This window comes from Eumetopias jubatus, unplaced genomic scaffold (assembly GCF_037043125.1).
Source record: "Eumetopias jubatus isolate StellerSeaLion01/CBP00866 unplaced genomic scaffold, mEumJub1_p1.0 scaffold_14, whole genome shotgun sequence".
NCBI classification, from domain to species: domain Eukaryota; kingdom Metazoa; phylum Chordata; class Mammalia; order Carnivora; family Otariidae; genus Eumetopias; species Eumetopias jubatus.
In genome coordinates this window covers 108,433,483-108,460,163 of record NW_028274820.1, presented here as the reverse complement: position 1 = coordinate 108,460,163, position 26,681 = coordinate 108,433,483, and the positions used below count along the sequence as shown (strand labels likewise).

Below are 26,681 nucleotides of genomic sequence, written 5' to 3'. Positions count from 1 at the left end.
AAATTAAAAAAATAAAAAGTTAATCAAAGGGACTGGTTAGCTGCTATTTCTTCAGAATCCAGAGTGACCACTTAAAAGAAATTTAAGATAGACACATTACTTATAAGCAGTATCCTAAGCTTATAAACAAACTTTCATGCTTATGTACATCTGAAGTAAAATTTGGGAGTAGTTTTGTAGTACCCAAATAGATTAGGAAACTGGCCTTTAAAAGAAGTCGCAAGAGACAGTCTGTCCTTTTGCTGAGACCTGGTCCTGCATGGAGGCCCCAAGGCCAGGTCCTTGCATACAGTTTGACCCTGCCTCAGTCCCCGCCTGCGTCCCACCACCTCTGACACAGGCCTTTTTGTAGGAGAGGGTGCCACGTTTGCTCACGGGTCTCACGCTGGCCTGACGACTTCTGCACGCACCCCAGGGACACCTGTGCCCATGGGCTTGCAGCTGGAGGGCCACCACTCCCATCAGCCTAGACTCTGTTTAAACAAGTCCTCGTCTCTATCCCAGTCAGGGAGGCAGGTGTGGGCTCAAGGAGGAAGATGCACAGAAAGAGTGGGACTGGGTTTTATCCTGACAGTGGGCCCTGACTAGTCGTTCTAGCCACTCACAGACCTCCTCGGCCTCGGTTTGGAAAGCCTTCAGCCCAGGGCATGTGGAGTTGGTTCTGCTTTTATTTTGGTGGAATTTAAGTTCCTCTCTCCAGGGTTTTTCCCTCAGTATACAGATTGTATGGGCAGAGTTTTTCAGGAAGCTGACTGCATTGCCCTACATCTTCAGAAGCCTCAGGTGGCATGACAGTCTCAGTTCACGGTTCTGGCGCGTGGGGTCACAGCATGGGAGATGGAGGCAGTGGTGCCCAGGGAGAGAGCACAGCATCTCCCTGGGCCACCACTGCAAACTCAGACTAGTGGTAGAAATGGTTTGCAGAAGAGCAGAGGCATAGTTTGTGATACACTAGTTGAGAGACTATTACATTTTGTAAAATTTGAAGAAACCCTGCACCCCTATTATTAAAAACCTAGGTATTTTTATAACACTTTGGGTCAGTTTCTGTACCATTAGAAAACACAAGCTTTTAGAAGTGCGTAGGTCGGTTATAGTTTATGCTAAACAAGAAATACCCTTTGTCATGTGGCTATTCTCATTCTATTTAAGTAAACTCTGCACCTGACGTGGGGTTTGGGCTCACGACCCAGAGATCAAGAGTCACATGCTCTACCGACTGAGCCAGCCAGGTGCCCCAAGTTTGTTTTCTTTTAAACTGTCTTTTTCCATTGCGTTTGAATAGATAGCATAACAGTACCAACTCCTGAAATGAATCTTCTTTTGCATCCCAAGGTAGTCCCTTTACAGGAAATTGTCTGTAGTGGTTGTTCGCAGGTTATCAGATGTCTTTGGTACAGTCCCATTGTAGGGCTGGCTAGCAGACCCCATCAGTGTGTGTGTGAGCTGGTTGTGTTCTGGGGCCTGTGTTCTGTGCAGAAGAAGCCTTGCCAAGGTGCATCTGTGGCTTGAGCATGCAGAAGAACATAGCAGTGATTATTGCTCGCGGCCAGTGTAAGCTCAGAAGGTGTGAATGGTGTGTTATTTTAGAACAAACTGAGGAAGCCAGTAATTGAGTGGGAGTTGGTCATCATCAGCCCTCACCAGGCCTGCATAGTGGAGAGCCTGGGGTGATCTGACGGGCCGAGTTTGTAGCTGAGTCTCAGTAGCAATCACATTAGGTAAATCCTTCCTTCCTCCCCCAGTCTGTTCACATCAAAGTGTACGGCAAGAAGTGACATCTTGCAGTAATTCAGAAGATACAGTGGAAGTATGCTCTTTACTTGCTTATGTCCCTAAAGACAATAGTTTGTACATTTTGATTTTTAGAGGATTTTTAATTCATATAAAGTATTGACTGAAAGGATACAGGGTTCATTTAGCATTTATTTCTTGAGTGGGCTTTTAAAGGCATTTACCTCTACTAGAGATTTTTTTTTTTAAGATTTTATTTATTTGACAGAGCATAAGCAAAGGGAGAGAGAGGGAGAAGCAGGCTCCCTGCTGAGCAAGGAGCCCAATGTGGGACTTGATCCCAGGACCCTGGGCTCATGACCCGGGCTAAAGGCAGCTGCCTAACTGACTGAGCCACCCAGGCGTCCCTCTACTAGAGATTTTCAAATAGAAGATAAAATCATTTTCATGAAATGAAAATAGACTTGATACCCTTTATGTTTCTTCTTCAGGTCTGGAATGTACTTTTTTTTTTTTAAATATTTTATTTATTTATTTACCAGAGAGAGAGAGAGAGAGAGCGCACAGTCGGGGGGAGCAGCAGAGGGAGAGGGAGAAGCAGGCTCTCCGCCGAGCAGGGAGCCCGATGCGGGACTCAGTCCCGAGACCATGGGATCATGACCTGAGCTGAAAGCAGACGCTTAACCGACTGAGCCACCCAGGCATCTCTGGAATGTACTTTTAAAGATAGAGTTGTTGTCATAATAGTTGTTATGATTTGATTATTTCACAATCAAATTATTTGTATCTTAGGTTCTGGACAAAACATTGTCTGTAAGCGATGTTGGATCCATGGCCGGTTTGTTAGAAATCGTTGTGATTCTCTGGAAAAGTATTCACAGAAGTATGGAAAATAATAAGGAAGCCAGAGTTTACACCATTAACAAGTTTGCCTCTGTGCTCCCTGAGTACCTGAAAGTCTTCAAGGTAAGACTGCTCACACTGTGGGTGAGTGTATTAAGATTGCATTTGTGCAGAATTAGCTGAAATGCCCAACACGCTTACTGGCAGGACCTGGTTGGTCATGTGTTAGGGGGGATGCTGAGCCAGTGCTCACCTGGCAGGGGAAGTGGCCTCTTGCCTTTCTCAAGGGTGGAGGCCATATATCTTGCCACTTCATATCCCCAGCACTCAGGGAAATTTGGGGGTGGGTGCTCAGTTTTTCTGTCTTCAATGGTCTGTGACACCATTTGAGAATTTAGTTTGATTAGCTGGGAATTGAGAAAGAAGAGTTGGCAAACATGATGCCATAGCGGCTAAGTTTCGTGGGCACTTTTAGGCATTTGATGGCATACTGTAAGCAAGTGGGTTTCTGAAGTGTTTGAGTTGTGTCTGCAAATAGAACCATGCATGTAACTTCTCTCTGGATGAAGGAAACCTGTTTCTTGACTTTTTACTTCTGAGGGAGTTCATATTTCCAAAACAAATAGAAGACTGAGCTAGAGATGAAAATGTACTCCCGATTATAAAGCATGGTTTAAATATAGAACGATCATAGGTTTTATGAACCATCCTTCTCTTGATGAATGTTACTTTTGGGCTCTTCCAAAACTGCTTATGTGACCTTGACCCCTTAGCTGTTCTGAGCCACATTTCTGTGACTGTCAAGTCTCTGAGCTTCATTGTGTCCCTGAAGTGCAACTGTGACCTGTTCAGGAAGGTAAATAATCTAAATTGCTAAAGTTATTGGTACATTTAAAAGCTCAAATAATTACACTGGGCTGGGAAACCAGCATTATCTCAAAATTCTCAGACGATAACAGAGAAGCCCATAGAATACTAGATGAGATGATAGATGAGCAGTGTGGCCTGCAGGTATCTAGGGACCCAAGGAGGGCAGTTAATTAATTCACTTAATTTCAAATGATTCTGGCAAGAGAACTTCTCTGTACTTGGTTGCTCCGAGAACATTGTGGTCTTCTTTATAAATGAATAAATAGTCAACAATCCAGACAGAGTGGAATTAGTGGTAATTAGCGGTCTACTTTTGTAACATTAAGAAAACATTTTTTGTATTGGGAGTTGGGGGAAGGGGTGGGTCCACTCCAACTGAATGCAGAGTAAGTGCAGATCAAATTTCGATGTTGTCCCTGGTTCTGTTTCAAGCGTATTTTGGGGGATATTGTTATATTTTTTTCTGTTAGGGTCCACCATCTCTTATTCTCCCAATCAACCAAGGATGTTTTCTATTAAGTGTTTTTGATTGAGCCTGGTCTACTCTTTGTTTTAACGGTGTAATCACAATAACACTGGTATGGCTGTGACTTAGTAAGTGCCACCATGGATGGGTTGCTGTGGTGTGCCTGTCTCGGTCCTCCCAACAGTGCCCGCCCTTTTTGCAGAGGAGGAAACAGAACTTGGCACTGACTCTTTGCTCTGTGCTGATCCAGCTGGTAAAACCCTGGAGTCTGGTTGGACTTAGATTTGGCTTGGTAGCTGCTAATAAGCCTATACATTTTCCATTAACCTATATTGTCTTCCCAAAGATTTTCTGATTATTTTATGGAAAAGTTTTTTTCTGACTCATTCATTCTCTTGACATTTATATTCAGGATACCAAGTGTATCCTGAGTTAATTTTTTTTCCCCTTTAATCAGTATTGTTTTTAAAATAGAAGTCAGTGCCTCAAAAGCAAGGACTTTGTCTATTCTGCTTATTGATATATCTCCCGGGATCTAGGTTGGCAGTTCGGACACAGTAGGTGCCTAATATATATTTGCACAAATTAATATATCACACGAGTGGTAAAATGTCACTTAAAACTTTGAAACTGCTTCTCCAATATAAGGCTTACCAGTAGGTTTAAGTTTCCCATTGAACACTGAAAGGAGTGCTCTAATTCCTACCGAGCAGCTCTGAAGATAGGTCATTAGGAAGTTATGTGGACAGCCTTTCAAAATGTCATTGCGTTTAAATACCCTTTCCCCCCCTTTTTATGCTTTTAGGATGATCGCTGCAAGATCCCTTTATTTATGCTCATGTCCTTTATGCCGGCCTCTGCTGTGCCTGCGTTCAGGTAACCCCTCCCTCCCTCCCTCCCCCCGCCCCCTCCCTCCCGCCCTCCCCCCCACCCCCTCTCTCCCCCTTTCTCCCCCTCCCCCTCTCCCCCTCCCCCGCCCCCTCTCTCTCTCCCCCTCTCTCCCTCCCCCTCTCTCTCTCCCTCTCTCCCTCTCTCTCTCTCTCTCTCTCTCCCCTCCCCCTCTCTGCCTCTCTCTCTCCCCCTCTCTGCCTCTCTCTCTCCCTCCCTCTCTCCCCCTCTCTCTGCCTCTCTCTCTCCCTCTCTCTGCCTCTCTCTCTCCCTCCCTCTCTCCCCCTCTCTCTGCCTCGCTCTCTCCCTCTCTCTGCCTCTCTCTCTCCCTTCCTCCCTCCCTCCCCCCGCCCCCTCTCTCTCTCCCTCAGTCATGAGTGGGAACCCTGACTTCGTTGTGCTTAGTTACTAGTGTGACATTCAGCAGAATGTGTGGGTCATGCTTCAGCTTTAAGTTCACAGTGGTGGTGGGAAAGCAGCAGGATGCAGTTTCCAGTGGGCTCTGGAGTTGCTAAGGGATATAGGAAGAGCCTGTGTGGAACTGAAGCTGTCCACTTTAAAGTCGGGGGGTGTTTTTCAAGCCCAGCATGAAGGGACTTCGGAGTCATGCTGCCTGTATGCATCTGGCATGTGGCCGCCTGGGTTGAGATGTGCCGAGGGTGCAGAGTGCACATGGGCTCAGAGCCTGGTGTGGAAGGAGGAGCGTGAAGAGCTAGTGGTTTTCTGTCAGTTACACCTGAAGACAACATTGTGGAGACAGTGGGTTGGATAAGATATATTACTGAAATTAATTGTACCTGTTTTTCTTTACTTTTTTAAGGTAGCTACTAGAAAATTTAAAATGACCTAAGTAGCTTGCTTTTGTAGCTCATGTTGTATTTTTTCCTGGATGGTGGCGTTCTAGAGTGTTGGTTATTAACTCAGTAAAAATGACTCATTTTTATCCATATTTATGAAAAAATTTAATGTTTTGATGGTAAGCAAAAATTATTCCCAAAAAACTGGTAGTCTTTGCTCTAGAGTCTGATGGAGATGACAGAGAAAAGAAAAGTGGGGGGTTTTATGGAACTGGCATGTCCTTGGTAACTTAATACTCGTATGGGACTGCCTTGACTTCAGTGTTCCTCAACCTGTGTTCAGATTCCATGTTTTGTGTTGGAACTTATCCTGTGTAGTAATTGTGGGAAACTATATTTATTCCTGTAGTTGAGAATGTCCAAGAGTTCCTACGATAAGAGGGCCTTATGTACCTTCAGTTTTTAGCTTCCTCATTTTTTCCCACCTTTTTGAGGAGTGGGAAACTGTTACTGAAATGTTAGATCTGATTTTGTATCTTCGACATTTTCAGCTGTGGTGTGATTTCCACATTAAGAAACCAGGAGGAAGGAGCAGCAGACAAGCGCTGTTGTACTTTGTTGGACTGTCTCTGCTCCTGGGGACAAGTGGGGCACATTCTGGAACTCGTCTGCGACTGGCTGCCAGAAGAACAGCCCCAGAGCAAGGTGTATTTCTGTCATGTTTCTTTAAAATTGCTGAATGAGGATGTGTGTGTATTAGAAATCATATGTTTTCCTGAGAACATGTGCTTTATTTTTTTTTAAGATTTTATTTATTCATTTGAGACACAGAGAGAGAGAGAGCATGAGCAGGGAGAGAGGCAGAGGCAGAGGGAGAAGCAGGGTCCCTGCTGAGCTAGGAGCCCAATGCAGGGCTCCATCCCATGACCCTGGGAAAATGACCTGAGCCGAAGGCAGACGCTTCTGAGCCACCCAGGCGCCCCCTTGTGTTTTATTTTTTAAAAGATTTTATTTATTCATTTGAAAGACAGAGAATAAGTGGGGTGAGGGGCAGAGGGAGAAGCAGACTCCCCACAGAGCAGGGAGCCCAGTGCGGGACTCGATCCCAGGACTCTGAGATCATGACCTGAGCCAAAGGCAGACGCTCAACTGTCTGAGCCACCCAGGCACCCAAGAACGTGTGTTTTAATTGTCAGTTTTTCGCTCTGTTCTTTCAGAGTAACTCAGCATCTAAACGGAAAGTGCAAATCCTTGACACACGCCCAGTAAAACCTGAATTGGCCCTGGTTTACATAGAGTATTTGCTGACCCATCCAAAGAATCGACAGTGCCTGCTCTCTGCTCCCCAGAAGAAACTTAACCACCTTTTGAAAGCACTTGAAATGTCAAAGGTAACTTTACAGAACAGACATGGACACCCCGAGAGTTGAGTGGGTCCATGTAATTAGTATGCGTGACAAAATAAGATCTAAATTTTTCATACTTAGAGTACAAAATTTTTCCAGCTGGGAAGGAGTTGAGAGTTATGTAACCCTTCAGTTTGCACAAGGACAGGACACTGAGGTGACTAACTGGCAAGAGGGGAGCTAGCTTAGTTTCCAGGCCCGTGGATGGCCCTCTTTCTCAGAACACACCAGTCTGTAGGAAGACTTCTTCCTGTACTACTTTTGCTGTACTCCTCACGCACTGAGATGGGAATACTAGCTTCCCCTCACAGTCCTTGGCAGCTTTTCTAGGGATCTTTGGAGGGTGTTTTCTGTGACCTCAGGATTTCCTTCTTACTGGCTCTCTGGCCATCTCCAGGGCCAGCTGTCAGAGACCACCCCTGTGACTGCTGCTGGTTTGGTCAGCCAGAGGCCGACCCTCCAGTGCTTAGCACCAGCATTAGCTGGGGAAGAGGAGGCAGAGTCTGAAGGAGGAGAAGGAGGTGCACAGCTGTCCAGGGGAGGACGTGGGCCAGGGCTGGCAGCCAGGCACGCATAGGAAGTGCTGGGATTTTGCCCGTGGACTAAGCTGGGCACTGGCTGTGCTGCTGTCCAAAGTAGGGCTACCTGTGGGTTCCGGGAAAGGTGGCTGGGTGCATTCCCCTTCAGGCTTTGCTAGTAGGGGAACAGATGATGTCCTGACTCCCTCTCCATGTGGCAGCCAGACACAGGCTCCTCGACATTTCCCAACTCTAAGGCATTCCTCCTTTTAAGGTACAGGGTTAGGGAGCTGTGGGTAAGCTGAGGCTCTGGCCCTGCCTGGGTGGCGAGAACATTGTTCTCCCCAGGAGCTGCCTTTCTTTTTCCTCTGACGGTCTGTGCTCAGAGCCCCCTGGCTGGGAGCAGGTCACAGCCTGCCCCAGGGGCAGATGCTTTGTGTGCTTGATCCTGGCAGTTTCTTGAGCAATAACTGCTAAGAGTTTTTATCTTGTCCTTTAGAAGGGAGGGTCTGCTCATGAAACCAATATTATGCTATACGTTAACTAACTAGAATTTAAATAAAAATTTGAAATAAAAAAATATAAAATAAATGAGTAACATAGGGAGGATCTTTTGCGGGGAGAGGAAGGGAAAATGTACATTTCTTAGTTTTGTTGTGTTATTAGATCACCTCCAGCTGTAGCTATGTGTCAGGTTCTTCAGATCGTCCTCACTGTGTATGGTGTGGGAGTGACTTAGTAGTCGGAACATGGCCACAGGTTTTTTTATTTTGCAGGCCGATCTGGAATCAATTTTGCAGTTGCCAGGTGGGAAACCTCATAACTTTAATGAAGCAATGGCCCTGCGAGCCTTCAGCCTCCACTGCCGGCTGAGTATTCATCTTCAGCACCAGGTGAGTCTGTCCCTGGCTGTGTGACCGAATACAAAGCCTTTTGGCAAAGCTGGTTCCATTACTGATTTGTCTTTCTGTTGTTGGACAGTTCTGCTCAGAAGGGAAAGTTTACCTGTCCATTTTGGAAGACACTGGGTTTTGGTTAGAAAACAAAGTTCTGTCTTTTATTCAAGATCAAGAAGAAGAATATCTCAAGCTTCATAGGGTTGTTTATCAGCAGATCATCCAGGTTAGACGTCTTACAACATGGAAACTTTCTCTTCACCAAGTTTGTGATGTGCTTCCAGATTTTATTTTCTATTTTAAAGTTATAACTTTGGACAGTAGTGTTGCTCTTCTTCAGTATAGCGTCATTTCAACACCCAGAGTTTGTCTTTTCCCAAAACATAAACCGCATAATATTTATGGAGTTTTACACCTTGCATGTAATAGGTTTTCATTAATGTTTATGGAATGATGTAAAATGGGTTTCCAGATTTCTTATGGAAATAAAAATGAGAACTAATGTATCTTTATGAAAATTCCTTTGTAAAACATCTTTATAAAACACTTGCTTTAGGAGATAATTAGTAGTAAAATCAGATATTAGAAGCTTTACCAGGCTGGATTTATTTTCCTTTTTTGGCTCTCAGTTTCTTGTAAATCCCACCGCACATCTCTGTCTCTTACAGACCTACCTGACAGTATGTAAGGATGTTGTGATGGTTGGCCTTGGCGATTACAAGTTTCAGATACAACTTTTACAATGGAGTCTCCAAATCATGCAAACAGGTACACTTCATTCATTAAAGGACTCATTTAGAGCAATTAATAATCAAACCAGTCCCTCTCACCTTCCCTCACTTTGCTTATTGGGACTCTTGCTTTCAGGTGACAGATATGTAACACAAACTAGCTCATACCAAAAAGGAATTCATAGGCTGATGCAACTGGGAAGTTCAAAGGTGTTTCTGGTGTCAGACGTGCCTGAGTCCAGAGTTTCTCTCATGGATTCTTCTCCCAGTGGTTTGCCTGGTTGTCAGGTGACTTTGCCATGTGGTGGGTTAGTGCAGTGGCAGCCCCGAACCTGTCTACTCACCACATGGGGAGTGTAAGTTGGGTTGTTTAATCCCCCCCCCCCTTAGGACCAGTGGGAAGTTGCTGTTACCCCGAGGACAGGGTGACAGTGGAACCTGCAGTAACTAATACCATGGAGTCTGTGCTTGCTGCATAGTGGGTACTGTGTTAAATGTGGTGAGTGAGAGATCAGCCTCCTTCCAGGTGGTTTGGGTACGGAGCTGGGCTGTGTGATTACCTGGAGTGGCCTGACCAGGGGCCCCAGGGCCAGACTCTTCACAGCCCCATCTCGTGATGGCGTGAGGAGTCGGGGAGTGATCAGGCTTTCTCCCTGCCTCTCATCATAGTTTGGCTGAGGAGAGTACTGCTGGCCTGTGACACCCCACCCTTCCTCACGCACCACCCACTGGGTATAAAACTGTTTCTGAATTGCTCTCACTGTAATCTGACACCACATCTGGTTGTTTCTGCTATCTATATTAGAAACTTGAAAATGCAATATTTAAATTTCTTTTAAACTTATATATCTGCCAGAAGACATTGAAAATGACCTTATCATTTTTAGATTCAATGTTAAGATTTGGACATAGAGTCAGTGAATCCCTAGTTAAGTTTGCAGTTAGTCCCTGGTGGTACTGAATGTTGTCATGTAGGCAGACTCCGGGGTCTGCTGATGGGGTGATATATTTCTCACGACACTGAGATCATGACCTGAGCCAAATGGCCGCTCTGCTCTGCCATTTCAAGTATGTGTTTTCTTGAAATTAACCTGTACTATATGCAAGGTTGTGTATGAGTTGTTTTAAATACCCACAGGTAAAGACTGAGCGTTAACCAGAACAAATACTGTTTGTTTCAGAATCTGGCTTTTCTTCGATAAATCTTTTATCATTTTTCTTTTCTGTTGTGAAAACATTTTTAACTTAAGTTTAATGATTGAAACAATGAAAGATGATTTGTATTTTTTAAAACTTCATTTAGCATTTAGGAATTTCTTCTCCTAAGGACTGACTCTACTTTTAGTATTTATAAAATTTACATTTCCAAGGAGGTAACTTGAATTTTAGATCTCTGATGTTGCTAGTTTCATTACATAGAGGTATCTGTTTCCCAAAAATAAGGCCTGAAGCTGCTGACTTTACCTGAACCAAACTGAAATGATCTTTACATCTATACATTCCAACAATTAGAGGCTCCCAGGGGAGAATCAACTGTGGCCATCCTTTGTAGCCCTGTCACAAACAGGATTATACTTAGCAGCTTAGCGAGGCATACCCAGAGTCTGTTGTTTACGGGGCTTTTTGCTCTACTTGAAAGAGTTCTAATAAAACTTTCTAATTATAAAACCACATTTATATTACTAATATTATAATATGGCATTCTCCATGCTGAAGTGCATATTCTAGAGGAGGTGTCCTTGAGTAGAGCTGAGTCCCCATACATAACCCAAATGTAAAAAATCTAAGCTCACACAAGTGCAGGTGTTTCAGCTGTAATGCAGGATGTACGTTTTGAAAAAAAACCATGTGCTCTGCAAAATCAGGGACTAAAAAGTAACAGGGCCTGTGGGAAAAGACAGTCTGGGGCAGGTGGTTAAGATAGTGCTTTGCGCCCGGAGCACTTAGGAGATGGTAATCCTCCAGAAAGTAATCAGCCCATTTAAAAAGGGAGGTTACATTTCTAGTAAACAAAGAGTAAGTACAGTAAACCTAGGGGTTTGTCTTAACTGAAAGGTGGAAGGGCTGCTGGCATAGAGCCTGGGGGCCCTGGGCCAGAGGGACTTGCAGGGAGGAACACATGACAGGCTGAGGCAGAGCCAGAGGAGGACGGGGTCCACGGACCCCCATATGCTACACTGCTCCCTGCGGCTGCTGCGTGGTCTGGGGTAGTGAGCGAGCGTCTGCTTGTTTGCAGATGCTGTCAGTGGCAGGCTGACGTCACTCCCCGCAATTGCTTTGGACCGCTTCCCTCTGGAGAAGCAAGAACTTCCAAAGTCAGGGTCATCTGTTCTGTGTAGCTGTGAATTCTGACTTATCTTTAGTAATGTGTTGTATTTTACTTAACCACCGTCTATGTATATTTGGTTATAAGGAACATACTGCTTGAATATAATGAAGTAGCTTTGAATTAAAGTTTTTAGCTTTTCCGATTTTTGTCAGTAGTTATACCAGTTAAGTGTGTGGTTCCCCGTGTCCTTGAGGGTGGTTGGACAAGGGCAGCACTCTGGTTTGCTGGGCCTTTCATCTTCAGCACATCGGCCTCCTGTGAGCTGTCTGTACTTTGATTTCAGAGCCTGGCGTTCTTTACTGCCCATTCCATTGAAGTGACTTGCACGTGTGGAGAGTGTGTGTCCCTCTGCCTTTTAAATAAAAGAGATTCATTTGTTGTTTCAGTTTCTGTTATGTTTGCAGTGATTTTAGAAACTGTTGACTGTGGTAGTTTCATAGACCTTTTGAGGCGTAAACTCGACTGGAACATGACCAGTTATTTTACATACTTTAGCAGGTAAATTTGGGTTTGGGGTTAGTTTCTTATCTCTGTCTCAAGCAGAGCTTACTGTATCTTACTAATTTGTTTTATGAACTGAGGTTCTTTGCATGGTCCATTTCCTGTGTAAGGCCATATGATACCTGTATAAGGTCAAAGAGGTCATACCTCTTTGTCACCTAGATAATAGTCTATTAATGAGGAACATTATTTCTGTGCTTTCCCATATGACAAGTTTTAAAAACATAGATACACATTTTATATAATTTATATATGTGTTTATATATGTGGCATATAGTTTGTATGTTTATGTAGTATATATTTTTAAATGTATACACGAAAGAATCATGCAGCATTGCTCCTGCCCAGGGAGAGCATGCTGTCTAAATGAGGAAGCACTCATGCACACACACCTCAAAAAGGTCAGTCAGCGAGTGTCAGGCAGCTTGAGGGTCCAGAGAGAAGTAAGAAACAGTGATGATGCTTGAGAAGCTTCTGGAGGGTGAGACCCCAGCTCTGGGTTTTTTTTTGTTTTTGTTTTGTTGAAAGATTTATTTATTTGAGGGAGAGGTTGTGTGAGCAGGGGTGGGAGGGGAGGGAGCACAGAGAGTGAATCCCAAGCAGGCTCCATACCCCCAGCAGGGAGCCTGACATGGGGCTTGATCTCACGACACTGAGATCATGACCTGAGCCAAAGCAGACACTTAACCATCCAAGCCACCCAGGCGCCCCAACACTTTACCAAATTAATGCAACACAGTAAAGGAAGTGATTCAGAAGAGAAAGACGAGATAAACCACAGAATGTTAGAAGTTTAGCAGAGTTGGCCTATGACATTTGTAAATCACATTTTGAAAGCTCTTGGGCCATCCTTCTCAGACTTGTGACAGTAGAGCTGGTGTTGATGTTGCCATTACAAGAGAAAAGGAGACATGTTCTCTAATCCATGTGTTCGAGGGGCCACACTGTCCACATGTGTAGTGAGCCCAGTTCTTAGTGATCAAGTTAAATATACTGTTGTTGCGGGTATTGGTGTTATATTTAAAAGGAGCAGGTTATTAAATTTTATTTATTTTAAAATCTGTGTGTGCTGGGGTGCCTGGGTAGCTCAGTCGTTAAGCGTCTGCCTTTGGCTCAGGTCATGATCCCAGGGTCCTGGGTTCAAGTCCCACATCGGGCTCTCTGCTCAGCGGGAAGCCTACTTCTCCCTCTCCCACTCCCCCTGCTTGTGGTCCCTCTCGCTGTGTCTGTCTCTGTCAGATAAATGAATAAAATCTTAAAATTAAATCAAATTTATGTGTTAAAATTTATTTTTAAAAAGATTTTATTTATTTGAGACAGAGAGTGAATAAGAGAGAGAGCACAAGCGGGGGGAGGGAGAGGGAGAAGCAGACTCCCCACTGAGCAGGGAGCCCTACACGGGGCTCAATCCCAGGACCCTGGGTTCAGGACCTGAGCCGAAGGCAGACATTTAACTGACTGAGCCACCCAGGCGCCCCTGTATGTTAAAATTTAGATTAATCTGATCAGCCTGGTATTGGCTTGCCAGTAATGATTTCTTTCCAGTTACCATAATACACATGTGTGAAAAATGTAATAATTTCAGCTAAATTTTGTGGTTAGATAACTGATTTTTCTAATATTCTTTCTAGTGAAGGGCTTCTTTTATGTGTCATTACTTCTGGGCATTCTGAAAGAGGTAACCGGCAGTTCCTTGATGCAGAAACCAGACTCAGACGAAGAAGTTGCAACGCTGTTTGATATGGTCCAGAAAGTATTTCAGAAACTGTTGGAATGTATGGCCCGGAGCTTCAGGAAGCAACCAGAAGAAGGCCTACGGGTACTCACATCTTCCCAATGGGCTGTTAGTCATTAGACAGACAGTGCTCACCCAGCAGACAAGGGTGCATGGGGGTGTGTCACCTCACACACAGGCTCGGCTGGCACTCACTTGTGCCATTGGGCTGTCGGGTGGGGTGCACCGCGGTATGGGAGATAATTACCAGGTGCTGTCCTGCAAGTGGTGCTTGCTGACCTTTTTCAGAGCATGGCGTGGTCAGAGAGGTGGTGCTGCCTGCACCCGAGGCAGGAGGGCCAAGAGCCCATCTTTGACTTGTAGTCTTGGAACAGGTTTTTTTTTTTTTTTTTTTAAAGATTTTATTTATTTGACAGAGAGACCCAGCGAGAGAGGGAACACAAGCAGGGGGAGTGGGAGAGGGAGAAGCAGGCTTCCCGCGGAGCAGGGAGCCCGATGTGGGGCTCCATCCCAGGACCCTGGGACCATGACCGGAGCCGAAGGCAGACGCCCAACGACTAAGCCGCCCAGGCGCCCCTCGGAACAGGTTTTAATGAGCCTAGGTCAACAGGCCAGCAGCAAGAGTCTTCTGCCTGGCAGGACAGGAAACACATACCTGATTGCAACTGGCTTGTGAATGCCCAACTGTTATTTCATAGAGTTTTCCAAATGAAATATACTTTTGAGAATGCTGATTTTGATTATTTGTACGTGACAAGGGGAGATGGTAAGGGTATCTGAGTCAGCAGTGGGAAGGGAAGGATTGGGTGTTGGTAAGGGGCAAACAGGATGGGGATCCCTGAAACTCGGGAGGGCAGTACAAATACTTCTCTGTAAACCACTAAAAAGTGACTGGTGTGTTTTCTTGTAGCTTCTCTATTCGGTTCAGAGTTCTCTCCGTGAATTTATAATGACGATTCAGTCTTGGCACGTGGACACGCCCGTCCACCGGGGCATGCTCTCGACGGTGATTGCTGCATCTGTGGTGGAGATAAGTCACCAACTCCGGAAGGTGAGGTCTGCTCGTCCTGAAACCACATGTCTGCTTCTGACCGTACAACATACTCTTCTCTCCTAGCAGCACATTTTCATGTTTTCCCAAGTATTTTTTAAGAACCCAGAGTTTAATAGGTGTCCTGCTTCTCCAGCCACTGCCCCTCACCGTTCGTAGCTGGCTGATGACTCGAGTCATGTGACTACTGGAGAATTTTGTTAAGGGTGTTGCCATTTTGATTAAGACCCAGCAAGTCCTTCCATCGTGAACTTTTTTTTTCCTTCTTGCATTTCGGATATAACATGAGTTGATATATTTCTTTTTTTTTTTTAAGATTTTATTTATTTATTTGAGAGAGAGAGAATGAGAGACAGCACGAGAGGGAAGAGGGTCAGAGGGAGAAGCAGACTCCCCGCTGAGCAGGGAGCCCGATGTGGGACTCGATCCCGGGACCCCAGGATCATGACCCAAGCCGAAGGCAGTCGCCTAACCAACTGAGCCACCCAGGCGCCCGAGTTGATATATTTCTTAAGACTCTTCTCTCCTGACAAGGCGAAAGCAGCCGTGGTCAGTGGTGAGCGGGATGCAGCATGGCGCTGACAGTGCAGTTTGGGGTAGTTCGTGTCTGACGGCCTTACGTTTCTTTTTCATGTCTAAGCAGAGGAAATTTGAACCTCTGATACCAGTTTAAACATAACTTATTCATTCCTACTCTGTAAAGGACTGGCTGTTTTCCTAGCAGTTGCATAGTTCTTACAATTAACCTACTTGTGTAAAGATCAACAAAACCAGGATGATAATTCAGGTCCTAACAGAAAGCTGTTTCTCCAGTGAGATCCTTGCATTGAGGGAAGATGCACTCCGGAGTAGTGACTTAGAAGCTAGAAAGGTAATGATAGATTTTCTCAGTATGAAAAGATGGAATTTGACGGTGGCATCGTGTTATATAAATTCTGTACCGTAAGACCATGAGTATAAAAACAGCCAAGTAAATTGCTAAAATTTAATGGAATTTAAGGTCCTCCTTAAAGCTTAAAGCTTGGTTTAGGAAACTAGTAACTAGATTATACATGGAATAAGAACTAGAGTTTATTTACTCCATTGAGCTTTATAGCTAACAACTATAAAAAATCAATTAATGGCCTTTGGGCAAACCTGACTCACTGTTTTTGTAAAGGAACTTCTATTGGAGCACAACTACGCCCGACATTTACAAATTTCCTTGGCTGCTTTGTCTGTAACTGCAGAGTTGAGTAGTCCTGACAGAGACTGTTTTGCCCACAAATCTGATATATTTTACTATTTTATTAAACATGTTTCCCGACCTCTCTTCTGTCTCCTTACTGATTTGTCTACTTGTTCCACTAGTGAGAGTTTAGCACCATGATGGACTTGTCTCTCTCCATTAATTTGCATGTATGTAGGAGCTTTGTTGTTAGGTGCATACACACTCAGGACTGCTCTGTCTTTTTGATGCATTGGCTGTCTGATAGTTCAAGAGACGGCTTTTAGTTTCAACGTGTTTTTCTACATGTTCAAAGTGTTTTCTTTCTTTTTTTTTTTTTAAAGATTTTATTTATTTGAGAGAGAGAATGAGAGATAGCACGAGAGGGAAGAGGGTCAGAGGGAGAAGCAGACTCCCTGCTGAGCAGGGAGCCCGATGTGGGACTCGATCCCGGGACTCCGGGATCATGACCTGAGCCGAAGGCAGTCGCTTAACCAACTGAGCCACCCAGGCGCCCTCAAAGTGTTTTCTATAATCACTTCATGGGCAGGCCTTTTTTTGGGGGGGGGTCTAGTCTCTGCCTTTTACCTGGGGTGCTTAGCCCATTTGATTTTAATGGAACCATCGATATGTTTGTATTTAATTTGACAGTTTTGATGTTTGTTTTCTATTAGTCCCCCTACTTTTCTTCTTTTCCTGCCATTTCTTGATGAATCAGGTGTTTGTACTGTTTCATTTTATCTTCTCTGTTGACTTTATATTGTCCTTTGTGTAATTGTTTTAGTGGTTTCATTTTAGTATGCATATTTAACTCATCAATCTCCCTAAGAAATTATGGTATGCCTGTGCATCCTAAGAGTCTTGTAACAATGTTCTTCCGATTAGCATTCTCCTACTCTGTGCTGTTATTCTATATCTTACTGCTACATAAACTAAAAATCTCAAGATACAGTTTTTAAAAGATTTTATTTATTCATTTGATAGAGAGAGAGAATAAGCAGGAGGGAGAGGGAGAGGGAATCTGAAGCAGTCTCCGCACTGAGCACAGAGCCTGATGCAGGGCTGGATCTACGACCCTGAGTTTATGACCTGAGCTGAAACCAAGAGTCAGACACTTAACCAACTGAGCCACCCAGGCGCCCCAAGATACATTTTATTTTAACCAGTCAATAATCATTTGTCTATATCACAAATGCTGATCACAAATGCATTCACAGCATTTAAGATGTAAAGCATTTTAATGAGAAATAGAGCTATTTCAAACATAATGATGATTGGACTTTAATATCCAAATTTGTATTATGAATCCTCCAGAGGGCATATGGAAAGGCTGTTTAGAAGTACTGTGTGGTTATACCTGAGTCGAGTCCCCTGATGGCCGAGAAGGAGAGGAGAGACAGTATGGGATGTATGAAGGTGGATGGAGTGAGGAGGAGATAGGGGTGGGATCAGGAAACAAAGACATAGCCCCCCCCCAGCCGCCATCCCTTCCAGAGCAGGGTTTTGGATTTAGATTTTCCAAGGAGCCATTTGCATGTGGAGTTCATTCGCCACTAATGGATGGCTTTAAACTTGTAAGGTTGGTGATGAGGGGCATAAATCCAGGCAGAGCCCCTTACGTGGGTCCAGACCAACATTACTGCACTGTGGGTGATTCTCCAGAAGACACTGGCAGTGCTGGGGAGGGGGTACTACTGGGATCTGCTGGGTGGAGGCCAAGGATGCTGCTCAACACCCTGCAGTGCAAAGGATGGCCCACAGCAAGGAATTACTCAGTCCAGGATGTCGGTCATGCTGAGACTGGGAAAACCCGATCCTGGGTGATTAACAACAGCCAGTTAGACCTGCATAAAGACACGTTATTTACAGAGAGTGCTACTGCATTAAAGGCTGTCTAACAAAAGGTTCGTTGAGTGTTTTTATCTTTTCACTTCTGTCCGATGAATAATATACCCCTGTCTACAATAATAATCATAATTACTGTAGATATTTCAACAGCTAATAAAAACTATTCTTTTGAGTTTCTGGTTGAAAATCCACAGCGGTATAAAACAAATTATTTAGCCTATCTCAGTCTCAGTTTAGAAATTACTGATTTGGAACTTCTTTTTAGGTTTCTAATATGGAAGAGCTCACCACCCCCGAGGTTCTTTCAGACCTCCCACCATTTTCAAGGTGTTTAATAGGAATAATAATGAAGTCTCCGGATGTGATCAGGTAACCATGTTCTCTTTACTGTCCTGAGATTCTCCTTGTGACTAGAAGCGCTCAGTAGATTTTGCTTATATTCCTTCAGCTCTCAAAATTTCTCACAGGTGCTTTTTTTCCCATGAGAAAAATGTTTCCTAGAATTTTCTCTCATCAGCAATTAAAAATAGTTGCATTTTAAAAAAATTTTGTATTATACTTCTACAAAGAGAAATTCAAACTTTTTGTCAAATACATCCATCTGAAAAGTCCCTGGTTATGCTTATCATAACTAAAATTCAGCTAGAGGGAAACATTTAAAATGTCACTGTGTAGTACAATACTTCTTACTAAGGGTACTCCGAACACCTGCCTGGCTTCAATGCCAGTGTGGCTTCTTGGCACATGCTGCTGCTGGTGTGTCACTTGGCTGAAGCCCAGGGTTTGCTGTGGCACACTCAGGACTGGTAGAGTAGAGAAGGAAAGATTTCGCAGTTGTCTGATACCTGATCCCTGAAGAACTACAGTAGTAGATACAGTCAATGAAAGTGTTAAAAGCTAGAATTCATGGTAGTTGATGAATCTTGGCTACCTTAGTCTTTCTATAAAGTGTGAGCATATATACTATAGAATAATTACAGATTTTTATTAAATTTTTTTTGCAGGTCATTTTTAGATGAGTTAAAGGCATGTGTTACCTCTGATGATATTGAAGGCATTGTGTGTCTCACAGCTGTTGTGCATATTATTTTGGTTATTAATAAAGGTTGGTTAAACTTTCTCTTCTACTGTCTGGGGTATTGCTGGGTATGATCTCATACAGAACTGTGACAGGATGTTTGAGAACTCGGTTCCTTGTTGCCATGTCCCCTGCCAGTCAGACTCCCCCACCTCTTGCAGCCTGTCGTCCCATGCTCTGAGCACACGCCATCTGCTGGGCTCCCTCTGCTCAGCTGACCCTGCACTAGCCTAGAAACCAGCCCTGTCCACCTGTCGCCTTTCCCCACTGGACCCATTACATGTCCCTCTTGTCATGTGTTCTCTGTGCTTAGAAGTCTGAATTTATTTTTGCTAATGATGGTGTGTTTTTGGTGTTAATACTTAAAGTATCTGCTTTTTTACTTAAGCCTTATACTTGCGTGTTTTGAATATCCCAGTCAGTTGAAATAGTACGGAAAAGTAGTTGGAGATACCTATAAAATGCTCACCTCAGTATAAAATGCAGTAATGTCTCTGCATATTACTGTTAAGTTTCTGTATTTTTTACTCAGTTTTACTAATGTTGAAATCATTTTCTAAGATGTAACGTATTATAGACAAAGAGTGCTCCTATTAAAACAAGCTCTGCCCATAAGCTCTAATGCATGGCGTGTCTACGGGTTTAGGATAATACTTTGTGACTAGTGTTACCCATGCTGGACATCAGAAAAGACTTCTCTGAGGGACTTTCACCTGAGTTGAGGTCTGGAGAATGAGGGGACATTCCCCAGGTGAAGGAGTGAGGGTGGGAGGTATGGTGCTGATGAGCACCTAGTACTTAATAGGTACTTACATTGGTGCCACACAGTGATGATGCTGGAAGATGGTAGTTGTTATCTGTGATGGTGGTCCAGGTGAGGATCAGGTCTCTGATGGCATAGACAGAACTCACGGGATCATGTGCATTGGAGCTGTCCCTCAGAGCCAATGAGGTGCTTCTGAAAACGTCTGCTTGATCTTCTCACGTCCCTGTCGGGGACGATTACTATTGCACAGGTCAATGGGTGGGTTAACTCGAAGGGTGGGGGGCTCAGTCTTGCTGCACTTGCACCACACTGATAGCAGAGTATGCTTGCGCTGACCCTGCAGTGGCGGCGTTCAAGTCTTTTCTCTGTCTTTACTGTAACTTTCCCATAGGTAAACAGAGGAGTTCAAAAGTGAAGGATGTTGCAGCCACTGTTCACAGAAAACTGAAGACGTTCATGGAGATTACTCTGGACGAGGACAGCACGGAGAGGTAAAGCACTAGATGCACCCAGATGGACTCTTCTGAGAGCTCTGCTCCTCTGTAGGTACATTTTAGATCCTGTTCTCATTGCTGCTACTTAACAGCCAGGCAGTGAGAAAACACGCTTGTAAGCACAGAAACGTCTCTGTTGGAAAACCCCTTGAGCGTAAGTTTAATTTACTCCCTAATTTGTCTTCAAAAACAAAAACAAAATTGTCATCTGGTAAATTCTACTCCAGAAAAATAAAGACATACAAACTTATTTTATATGGTTTTAAAACTAGACAGATTATTTTGGGTGGTTTGCTATGTTTTTGAAACCATAGGCTTCAAATTTCTAAGACATAATTGCCCAGTCCCCAGGCATCCATAATGAGGATGGGAAAGGTTCCTCCAGACTTTGGAAGAAATACTGGTCATTTCTTGCGTTCTGGGTGGCCCGCTGCTGCCGCAGGGACTGCTCTGGGGAAGGTGTTCACTGGGCCCCTCCGGCCGAGGGCCTTTGTTAGGGTTGGCAGCTGACAAGCTGTACAACCTCCTGCAGACTCTGCTGTTAGCTGTGTTTGATTCTCAGATCAATAGCAAAAGCAGTGTTTTTCTTACCGTTTTGTGAACTTCATAATGTTAAGTGTTAACAGAGCTCTGAACTAGGTCATAGTTTTATGTATGCCTGGGAAAGTAGCCACTTTTCTTAGCTACTTTCTCCTTTGTAGAAAGGCTTCGAAAACCCTAAATTGCTAATTTATGAACAAATTTTCTCTCTTCTCTGTTTACCTTTTCTTTCCTTTTCTCACTGCATTATCTAGGACTTCCAGTGCAGTGTTGAAAAGCGGTGATGAGAAGGGGCATCCTCGCCTTGTTCCTGATCTTAGTGGGAAAACTTCTAGTTTCTCACCATTAAGTTTGACATGAGCTGCCGATATTTTGTGGATGTTCTTCATCAAGTTGAAGAAGTTCCCTTCTATTCCTAATTTACTGAGACTTTTTATCATGAATGGGTGTTGGATTTAGTCAAATGCTTTTTCTGCATCTACTGATGTGATCATACGCTGTTTCTTCTTGAGTCTTGTGATGGATTACACTCAGTGGTTTTTGAATGTTGAACCAGCCTTGCATACCTAGAATAAATCCCAGCTGGTGGTGGTAAATATTTTATACACTGTTATTAATTGTATGCAGTCGATTGATGGTGCTGTTGAGTTCAACTGTGTTCTTAATGATTTTCTGCCTACTGGATCTGCATTTCTGATAAGAAGGATTTTGCTTATCTTTTGTGATCCTGATATTAGGTGCATATGAATTTAGAACCCCTATATCTTCTGGATGAATTGACCCTTTTATTTTTATGAAGGGTCTCTCTTTATCTCCAGTAATGCTTTACCCAGAAAGTCCGTTTTGTCTGGTATTAAGACAACTGTACCAGCCTCCTTTAGCAAGTGTTTCCTGGGTAGTTGTGGCATTCCAGTTAGAAGGCAGAAACCACACAGTGACTAGGACGGGAAAATCTCAATGTCAAAAATTCTTATCAGGGCGGCAGTGTAACGAACTATTGGCTAGTGAGAGTTAAAGCGAACTCCAAAGCAGAGAGGAAAGGCAGATGTGAGGAGCAACTCTGTTCCTAGGGACAGTGCACACCCCAGGACTGAGACCGTTCCATGGATGGCGAAGTCCTGAGGCCTTCTGATGGGACTCACTGGATATCCAGTCTCCAGGAGGCAGGGGACGTGCTAGGGTTGCTGCTGGAACCAAAGCTGGGGCCCTCTGCCAATCCTGGGAGCTTCCCTGTGCTGTTGTCGTCAGGTAGCTGCTGGCTGGACAGCTGCCCTGGGGGGCCTGGTGGAGACAGTCACCTGGGGTGTCACTTTTACTGTTGGGGTCTCCTGGAGAAGGCTGGGGCTCTGCAAAGCCTGTGGTCTCTGCAGTGGTCAGAACCAGGAAGAGAAGGCCCCCACGGACCAGGGCATTGACTTGGGCACTAGGGCAGGTAGAGGTTTGCATGACCTTGTTGTGAGCAAAGGGAATGAGTTCAACTATATACCTCATCCTAGAAAGCAGTGAATATTTACCAGGCGGTTTTAATAAAGTTGGGTTTGCAACTGTATATTTGAAGGAGAAACCCAACAGACTCTTAGGTTTTATGAGCTTATTTATTTCTAGACACTATGGGGAAGAGGGAAGTGATCTTCTGAGTTGGAGGAAATGAGGAGTGTTTGTATTTCAGAAAACACATGGCAGTGTAAATATTTTTACCAGGCACATCAGAATTACAACCTATATAAATGGTAAGTTATTTTCATAGGATATAACAATCTCAGAAGTCCAGGCATTTTTGTAAAAGATTTTATTTATTTATTCATTCATTGATTCATTTATTTACTTACTTACTGTGAGCTGGGAGAGGGGCAGAGGGAGAGGGAGAATCTTGAGCAGACTCCATACCCAGCCCAGGAGCCCAATGTGGGGCTCGATCCCATGACCCTGAGATCATGACCCAAGCTGCAGTCAGGAGGCGGACGGAGCCACCCAGATGCCCCAGAAGTCCAAGCGTTTTACAGGATTTCTTTGTTCTTAGAAATAACATTTGCAAGGATAAGTTTTTTTTTGGGTGTAGAATGGTATGTATATACTATTTTGAAGATGTAAGGGAACAGGGACATTTGCTCCTTAGAAATTTCTTTTATTCCCACTTGCACAGAGTTTTAAGCTGAGTACTTGAATCATGTTAGTTATATTGAGAGGGAAAAAAAGGCCTTAGAAGTTCAAAACTGGGGGCCCTTGGGTGGCGAGGTCAGTTAAGGGTCTGACTCTTGGTTTCGGCTCAGGTCATGATCTCAGGGTCTTGGGATCGAGCTTCATGTTGGGCTCTGTGTGGATATTTAATATACAGATGGCAAAAAGAGTTCTTCCCTTTAAGGTGGAAACATCTTAAGAAAATAGGACTGGACCATGAAACTCGGGCTCCCTAAATGTGCAAGAACCACACTATAGATAACCAGCGTCTAAAACAAAATCCATCTAATGGAAAATAGACAACATTTAAGACTAAATTGAAAATATTAGTGATTTGATGTTGGGGTAGAGACATTAAGGCAAGTTAACATCTTTAAGACTCTGGGAACCCTTTGGTCCAGTTAATATTTTAGGCAATGGGGCATTAATTCAGAAGTGAATGTTTTCTTGACGAATACACTACTTTTCTCTCTAGCAGTGTTAGTATTCTGTTAACTGGTCTGTTGGGTGCTAAATAAAAAATGCTTCTCATTGCACTTTAATTGCCTCACCTAATATAGCTGTAATATAGCTGTAAATTGGACATATTTTCTCACAGGAGGAATGGCATACATTTGCCAGCACGCTGGTACATTTAAATGTCAAGTATGTTATATTTATTACTTTCATAAGTAGTATGAAAATAGCAATAAATTTATAATTAGAAATTTTAGAAGTATAAATATTTCTTGTGGTTCAGGTTATATCATGAATTTTTCCCTCTGAGTAAATGGAATGTAATCATAAGCAAATTACTTGCCAATATTAATTATGCCTATGTGTAGGCAACTTTGATAGTGTTCTGGGCAACCCCCAACATTAAACCTTGTTATTAGACCTTGAAGGAAAGGCGTTCTCCCTGACAAAATCACCTCTTTTTGGTTATCAAGTACTGATGAATAATACCATTTTGTTCTGCATGAAATTTTAATAGTCTTTTTAAAATGATTTTGGGACTGGATGCTTTTTATAGCTCATTTAGAAGCATGCTTCCATCATCATCAATGCCTAGTGGACATTGGTGTAGATAAAGTTAGATGTAAATAAAAACAGACATTGTTTATCTTATTAATGTTTTTCTCAGAAAATTGATTTTGTCTGCCCCTCCTGTGGCTGTGGTCGTGTTGCACGTTCTCCAGCACATGAACACAGTCTGCTGGAGGCGGTGGGGCCTGATGGTGGATGGGGTGAAGACTCAGCTTCTGACATAGATTTAAAGGCTTTGAGAGCTCAGGTGGGCGAGCACATTCCTTGGTTCAAACGTCTTGTCACACATGAAAACCCTGGCCCAGGGAGGTAATTTGGCTAAGGCTTGCCTTTGTCCCTTCCAGCTCACTGCTGCGATGGTGGCCTCCACAGGGCCTGTGCCTCTCACCATTCACCATCCCACCTCTATCCGAGGTATCTGTCAGGCACACACTAAACAGCCATACATGTAGGGTAGCCCAGCAGTTAGAAACAATCAGAACAGCCATTGCTCAAGTAACAGTGCTGGGCCAGTCAGACAATTAATAATAAGAGTCTTCAAAGAAAAAAATCAACTATACCCCAAAAAGATGATGTAGAACGAAAAATCCTAAATTAAAAATGTCCCTGACGTATTGGAGATGTCACCGTTGAGACTCAGATTGCAGATGGTCTGAAAGATCACGTTGGAGGAGTACCTCAGAACACAGACTTACTGATGAAGAGGAGTCACAGGGTAAAGACAGATGAGGAAGCCGACCCAAGAAAAGCAGTCATCTAACAGATAATAGGAAAAAACTTCCCAGAGCTGAAGAAATGTGGAATTTTAAAATTTCTTTTTTTTGTTTCTTCCACTAAATTCTGGATGGGATTAAATGGAAAAGAAATCACGCTTAAGTAAGTCTGTGGATAAAATTATGGAATTCCAGGGGTAAAGACAAAAATCTCAAAATCTTTCTCGATCTGTGCTGCCCTGCAGTGGCCACTTTGTCACATGTAGAAATTGAACACGTGAAACGTGGCGAGTCTGACCTGAGATGTGGCTAAGTGTTAAGTGCATGCTGGGTTCTGAAGATAGTGTGAAAAAAACATTGTAAAGTATGCCAGTGTTATTTTTATGTTGATTACAGGCTGATGTATTTTGGGTATATTGAGTAAAATAAAATGTATTAAGATGAACTTCACCTTATTTTGATCTCTTTTAATGAGGCTAGTAGAGAATTTAGTTACATCCTGTTTGTACTGACACAAGACAGGGCTGTTGTAGACCACGTGGTGGGTTAGTCTCCGCGAGAGGCAGGACACAGGTAGACACTCGCTGAACAGTGCGTCAACTGAGACGTCACTGGGGTTGGAGGCTGGTGTTTGTGTCCAGGGCCCGCATCCCCTCTGAGGGAAGTGCTGGAGGCCCTCGTGGTGACCAGGTGGGGGAAGGGAACACACACATGTAAATGCCCGTGTGAGGACTTCCCGTGAGGGCTCGGGGGAGTGTCTTGAGTGGGCTCAGCCCAAACCTGGCTCTCTGGGGCAGGGAGGAGCAAGCCTCTCCTGGGACAGGCGTATAGGGCAGGACCAGGGGAAGTGATTGGAGTGGGTGTCGTTGTAATAGTGAGTCTTGGGATAAATAGTCTTCGTTTATCTTGTGTTTTTGTGGAGAGAAAGCCCATGATTGTGAAATGTACTTGTCATGTTTATGAGGCTGCCCTGTATCTGAGTCTTGGTTTAGATCCTCACAAATGAGAGTACTTCTGAGTAAGAGTTCACCTGTAGAAAACCTGGCCTGGTGTTTGGTTCGTGTGAAGAGTGCTTTGGGGACTCCGTGAACTGCTGTGGCCGCGGGTGCAGTGATGACGGCCCTGTTCAAGTGCAGTTTCCTGGTGATGGGGATTCTTGCTCCGCCTCACATATGAGAAGTAATCAGTGAAAGTTACTGATTATTTCAGCTTCTCGAAGTGTGTGTTCCGTTGCAAAACATTTCTAGGTTTATTTTGTGAAAATGTACATTTGGGTATTTTGGTCGCTGATTTCTGTTGTTAATCATCTTTCTTTATGTTTCAGGTTTCTCTATGAATCATCATCAAGAACTCTGGGAGCATTTCTGAATTCATAATCAAGCCAACATCTTTGGTCATGTGAAAACAGAGAAAAAGGACTTAGCGAAAGTGAAATGAATGTGTATTTTCCTAGTGTTTTTAATGTTAGTAACCCATATCATAGGGGTGGGATTTATTTGGGGATTTATAAGTAGGAAACTCAAAGGTTCTTAAGCTTTTGCCTGGTGCCTGCATAAATAATATATTTAATATAAAGGACTCTAGGTAGTGGTGCAGTGCAGAAACCTGTGGTGCAAAGGAAAAAAAGAAGACACTTTTCTAGCAAATGTGGTTGTTTTAAAAATGACATATATATATATATACACACATATATATATATAAAATGTTGCTTAAACTATGAGTAATAAACTTGATGACAACATCTGTTTGTATACTTTATTTAAAAATATTAGTGTGAGTCTTCCCCTTTAGAGACAAGGGTTGAATTCTGCCAAGAGTAGAAGGTGCTAAAGCAGAGGGAGTGGCTGTGCCAGGTGCAGGGAAGAGCCTCACGCAGGGTCCTGTAGTTGCCTCCTCTTCTGGTCTTGATGCTTCTTTCCGATGTCAAGATGGGCCCGGTGGCTCTCAATGTGGGTGATAGAGAACTGAGTCCTTCAGCCTGAAGGTGAATTACTATTATATTATCTTTTTTTCCTGAGATCTGACGAGGTACCAGCGGAGGACCAGCCCCGGGTTTCCTTGCTGCA

At 43.7% G+C, this 26,681-nt stretch overlaps 1 protein-coding gene across 6 annotated transcripts in view; it reads left to right on the top strand.

Annotated features, from left to right (window-relative positions):
* NCAPG2 (non-SMC condensin II complex subunit G2) overlaps positions 1-26,356 on the top strand; it is a 69,317-nt gene extending 42,961 nt beyond the window's left edge. For all 6 annotated transcript variants that reach the window (XM_088018282.1, XM_088018285.1, XM_088018284.1 and 3 more), the window contains 13 exons: positions 2,527-2,700; positions 4,719-4,789; positions 6,150-6,303; positions 6,816-6,989; positions 8,299-8,415; positions 8,504-8,644; positions 9,087-9,186; positions 13,611-13,798; positions 14,625-14,765; positions 18,086-18,189; positions 18,825-18,925; positions 20,056-20,155; positions 25,940-26,356. In XM_088018282.1, the coding sequence (XP_087874408.1) occupies positions 2,527-2,700; positions 4,719-4,789; positions 6,150-6,303; positions 6,816-6,989; positions 8,299-8,415; positions 8,504-8,644; positions 9,087-9,186; positions 13,611-13,798; positions 14,625-14,765; positions 18,086-18,189; positions 18,825-18,925; positions 20,056-20,155; positions 25,940-25,991 (1,617 nt within the window). In that variant the 3' untranslated portion in view covers positions 25,992-26,356. The remainder of the gene's footprint in view (positions 1-2,526; positions 2,701-4,718; positions 4,790-6,149; positions 6,304-6,815; positions 6,990-8,298; positions 8,416-8,503; positions 8,645-9,086; positions 9,187-13,610; positions 13,799-14,624; positions 14,766-18,085; positions 18,190-18,824; positions 18,926-20,055; positions 20,156-25,939) is intronic.
* Positions 26,357-26,681: the final 325 nt, after the last annotated feature.